At 32.5% G+C, this 5,164-nt stretch overlaps 1 protein-coding gene across 2 annotated transcripts in view; it reads left to right on the top strand.

Moving 5' to 3' along the window:
- NCAM2 (neural cell adhesion molecule 2) overlaps window positions 1–5,164 on the top strand; it is a 781,544-nt gene that overhangs the window by 460,136 nt on the left and 316,244 nt on the right. For both annotated transcript variants that reach the window (XM_006899357.1, XM_006899358.1), the window contains one exon: window positions 2,886–3,003. In XM_006899357.1, coding sequence (XP_006899419.1) covers window positions 2,886–3,003 — 118 coding nt within the window. The remainder of the gene's footprint in view (window positions 1–2,885; window positions 3,004–5,164) is intronic.

Here is a 5,164-nt window from a genome sequence, read left to right as displayed (position 1 = left end):
TATAATTATATTTTATTAATTTTCATAAACATTTACAGAGATTTTGGGCTTCCATTCACCCATTGTTGCTGGTTACACCTTTCTAGTCTCTTTAAAACAGTGCCACAATCTCTTTACCTTCTCTCCACCACCATCACCACCATTTTTTCATTGTGGAAGTGCTCTCTTATATTGGTCTCACAGTTGTTGATGATTTGCAAGCCCCTGTGTCTGCAGTTAAGCTAACTGGAGACCATGTTCTGCAACAGGTGCTAATGTATTGGCTGTTGTTGTTGTTTGGTGCCGTCAAGTCGTAGACGACTCATAGTGACCCTATGAATGAACGGCCTGAGCACTGTTCCTACATAGAGTTTCTGGAGGCAAGCCATTTCGGAAGTGGATGCCGCTAGAAAAGTCTGTTTTCACGGGCTCTGACACCCCAATACCTCATAGGTTATCAAAGATGAGGATTACTCATCTTTCCTTTCTCAGAGAATCTGGTGAATTTGAACCTAAAAGCCGTGGCCTTTGGATGAGCATTACGAACTAAGCCACAAGAGCTCTATGCAATATGATAAATAAATTATTATAGAATGCATTCTCATAATGCTTTTGATCATATAATTGGAATTGAAGGAAAGTATGTGTGCTGCTTTTTTGTATGTTTTCATTTTCTTGTTTGTTTTGCTTTCTGTTACTGCTCCTTAGGTGACTATATCATCTATCACTTCCTGATTTTTAATAGGCTTATTGTGATTATTAATACTATCTTCAATTTCACATTTATGAAAATAGATAAATTAAAGTGATTTTAATGTTTTTTTTTAGAACTCAGTAGTCATATAGGATTGACAAAGTGATTACTAATACAAAGTATAATTAATTATTTAATTTCATCTTTAAAAGAAGTTTACTACTTTCAAAACATTAATGGTAGGTAATAATCAGTTTGAATTTCATTTTGCTTTTCCTAAAAATATTTCTCTTTGAGGTTTAAGCATCCAGTGTTGTGTAATCATAAGTAAGTAGTATATGAACTTCTTCCAATGAAATATAATCATAAGGCTATTTTCTTATTGGTCTCTATGTTTCTTGTGGCTAAAATATTACAATGGAAATGATAAGACTTTTAATAGATACAAACTACGAATTGTAATATAGATATAAAAATTGTTCTACATATAGTAAAATGTAAAGAAAATATTACAAATTAAAGCTGATTAAGTATGATTATCTGTGAGATAATTAACAGTGTGAAGAATATATAACTGTGATCTCTTTTAAAATTATTTTATTTCACCCAGGATAATATTTAGAGTCAAACAAATGAGCATTTTGGTATCTGGAATCATAAAAATTCCTATGATTTTGATACTGTATTTCTTACCAATAGTTTTGGAATTAATCTTTAAAATATTAAGTAAATATGTAGTGTTAATATCATTCCGCTGACATATACCCAAAGACTTAAGTAAAAATTTGTGATCACATCACGGAGATAGTACCTTTTCAGAAAAGCAAAAAATTATGACAATGATTAAAAGATCTGTATTTGTTAATAGTACAAAACTACAATTTGTATTTCTTGATTTGGAAGTGCTTCTATTTACACATTTTAAAAACAAAACAAAGCAAACATACCAAAAAGCCAGCTACAAAAGGAATGTCTAACAAAAATTGATTTTCATCACAACTTCATTAAAGTTAAAACTACTAATAATTGCAATAAAATGTAGCAATAATGACCCTGAAGGCATATTTTAAAATTCTGAAAAGCAAAACAAAATCTTTTTTTTTAAATGTCATTTTCCATAATTCAATTTAAACAAAATGAGATAAAGAAAGTCTGTTAAGAATGCAAAGCTTATCTTTTGGAAAGAAAAAAGTGACCATCCTATTGTAATATTAGTAATTACCGTGTTATTTTAGAGACAGCACATCACAGCATGCTCTATTAATATAAATTCATAAAACATTCCCCTTGATTAATTGTGTTTAATTAATAAGATATGTATCAGTGCACCGTCATTTGCATTAATACAATACTAATGCTGACCTGAAGATTATTTTTATGTATTTTATTGAACTCTCATTTCTAATTGCCTGTCCAGTCATGTTGTCTAGAATATATAAGCATACATGTATCTATTAATAGAATTAATTTTAGTAATATAATTTTGTAACATTCAGTTAAAATCATGAAAATATGCATTAACTTAAAATTTATGCTTTGCTTTGAAATGTAGCTTCCTTTATGGATGTTACTGACTCATTAATTGCACACAGTACATTTTAGCAACAGTTTCAACATGTCTAAAATATGCCACCTATACAGTTTTTGCAATGTAATTAGAAATTGAAGGTGCTTAATTTTAAAATTGAATTGTTCATGAAAATCTATTTTCATATTCTTGCTTAAGCAGTTTCTCTTCATAAAAGTTTCTATAGATGTTTGAAGAAATTAAGTGTCATTAATCAGAAAGACCATTATGGTTTGACATCTAATTTGAAAAGTCCTCTATTGAAACGGTGAGCTATTACTTACAGAATTACTTATACTAGCGAGAATACAAATAGGAAATCCATTTATGCTCAAGGTAGAGTTCACAAGTTGTGTAAACCAAAATAGTTAAGTCTGGGGTTTTATTGATAAGAAATATTTTTTATTTAAAAAAAAAACCCTACACATTTTTTAACTAAAATATTTAGTTTAAAGGTCTTTACCATTCCTAAAATACCAATCAATGATAATGAATTATTTTGCTTTGAACCAAATCAAGCCCACTGATAAAATAATAGAAGCCAACATTCACATTTGAAAGCTCAGCATAAAATAATCTAGGGGGGAAATGTCCTGATGATGACAATTATTTACCTCTCTGTTTACTCTGTGTGTCTTTCTTCAGTGCCACCAGCAATCATAATGCCTCAGAAATCTTTTAATGCCACAGCAGAGAGAGGAGAAGAGATAACATTTTCCTGCAGGGCCTCTGGCTCTCCTGAGCCCACTGTCAGCTGGTACAGGTAGGTGATCCACCATAGTTTTCTTGATAATGCCCATGATATGAATCATGAAATAGTTTAGTGGAATGTTAGTATTTTGACAAGAAACATTTTTTTTCTTTTCAATTTTCAAAAAATGTGTTGTTCTTGTTTTTACTTAACCAAGTTAAATTGTGAAAGAGGTTAGTCAATGCCTTTACCATAATTTATAATTAAATATTATCTTCATAGCTCTGTAAGTTTATCTACAAGGATATGTTTCAGACGAAGAATAGTCCCTGGGGCCTGCCCTGTGACTTAGTTAACATATTTTATTATTCTTATTAGAACAGCTAGAAGTAGAAGGCCTAGTGTTGACCATGCCAGTTTTGCGTGTACTATACAACATTTCAAAAGTAATAATAGTACAAGTTATTTATAGAAGCATATTGCTGCAGCTTGAAGATTAAGGTGCTCAAATTCAGGTAATAGTCTTCTGAATCACTTCCTAGCACCAGAGTGCTGGACAATGAATAAGAATAGCAAAAGAGGCATTGATGACTTTGAGTTGTAGTGTTGACTAAAAGTAGTGAATAATAGCCTATGGTCTGCTAATAGAACACACAAATATGTTTTGGGAAAAATGCAGTCAGAGTTCTCCTTGGAGGCAAAGATATTTGGACATGTACGCAACACTGTCACTCTGGAGGCTAAGGTGTGCCAGATCAATGCCATAGTCTTCACAATTACGTGTTATGCATCAGAAAGCAGAAAAATGACTAGGGATGATGGAAAGAGAATAGAGCTTTTGAACTGTAGTGCTGGAGAAGAGTATTGAATATGTCATGGACTGAAAGGAGAACAAATAAGTTCTTCCTAGAGAGGGTGAAACAAGACTGTGACTTGGAAGCAAATATTCTGAAGCTTCATCTGACATACTCTGGGCATGTTACAAGGAGGAATCAGTCCTTAGAGAGAGATATCATGCTTGGGAGTGTGGAGGAACAGTAGAAGAGAGGAAGACCCTGGATGAGATAGGTAAGTTCAGTGACTAGAGTAAAGAGGGTAGATGTGTCAGAGAAAATAAGTTTGGCACAGGGAAGAGCAGGTTTCAAGGATGATGTACATAGGATCGCTATGAAGTCACAAGTGACTAGGCACGTAAGAACAACAGATAAGTGATGCTATTCCTTAGAAAGGGACATCATACTTGGAAAGAAGGAGGATCAGTGAAGGAGAGGAAGACCACAATGAGATAGATTGACCCAAAGACGTCAGCTATGATGTCTAGAGTTTCAGAGATGATTAGGATGTCAGTAGGGCATGGTACAGGTCAACCATTCATAGGGTAGCTATGAATACTTGATTAGGAGTGGCATCTACTACCTAAATAACATGCCTCTGGAAACTATATGAACTTACATAAGTGTGGATATTTGTAGAGGGGCTTCAGGTCTTTTGTTCGTAGGATCACTATGAGTTGTGCTCTACTTGAAAGCAATCAACAACAATTACTGCAGAGAAAAGGCTCATTTAGTAGAGAGAAATTTATATTATTTTAAAAATAAATAGAGCTCTAAAAATACGTTGTTATTGTTGTTGTCATGTACCTTTTAATCAAAAGTAATTCTTAGCTTACCTGCCAGAAAATTTACAGAGGAAGTAAATCACATAGGAGGAGTTTTTTCTCTCTCCCATGGAAGAGCTGGTGCATTTGAACCTTTTGGGTTGGCAGTGAAGTCCCTAACCAGTAAACTACCAGAGCTACCTCTAAAAATAAATGAGTAACTAAAAATGTGGCTATTTCTTCTAGATTTCAAAATTTATTTTTATAATTTAATGTAATTTTATATACTGTAACAACCTTAAAAACATTGTTTATAATAGACATTGTTTATAATTTTTACTTTTAACTATATTGACTCTCTAATCTTTAAATATTATTCTACATCAGTTAAAATCAATTAACTATAAAACAGTACCTCACAGTTAGGTTGTGGTTCAGACTACTAAAATATGTATTAATAAATATTCAAGAATGAACATGTTGTATTTATTAGTTGCTCCATAAATTGCTTGTCTGTCAGATACTCCTCTAAATCTAAACATTCAGATTAAGACAGTAGGAAGAAGGATTGGTCATCCAATTCTGAAATAGCAGGCCTCTGAAAACACTATGTACAACAGAACACACGTAGACTAA

The sequence above is a fragment of the Elephantulus edwardii genome, unplaced genomic scaffold (genome assembly GCF_000299155.1).
Source record: "Elephantulus edwardii isolate Elephantulus edwardi_28Jun2011 unplaced genomic scaffold, EleEdw1.0 scaffold00253, whole genome shotgun sequence".
Classification (NCBI taxonomy): Eukaryota; Metazoa; Chordata; class Mammalia; order Macroscelidea; family Macroscelididae; genus Elephantulus; species Elephantulus edwardii.
The sequence above is the reverse complement of the archived record's forward strand: the minus strand, read 5'-3'. Positions and strand labels throughout refer to the sequence as shown.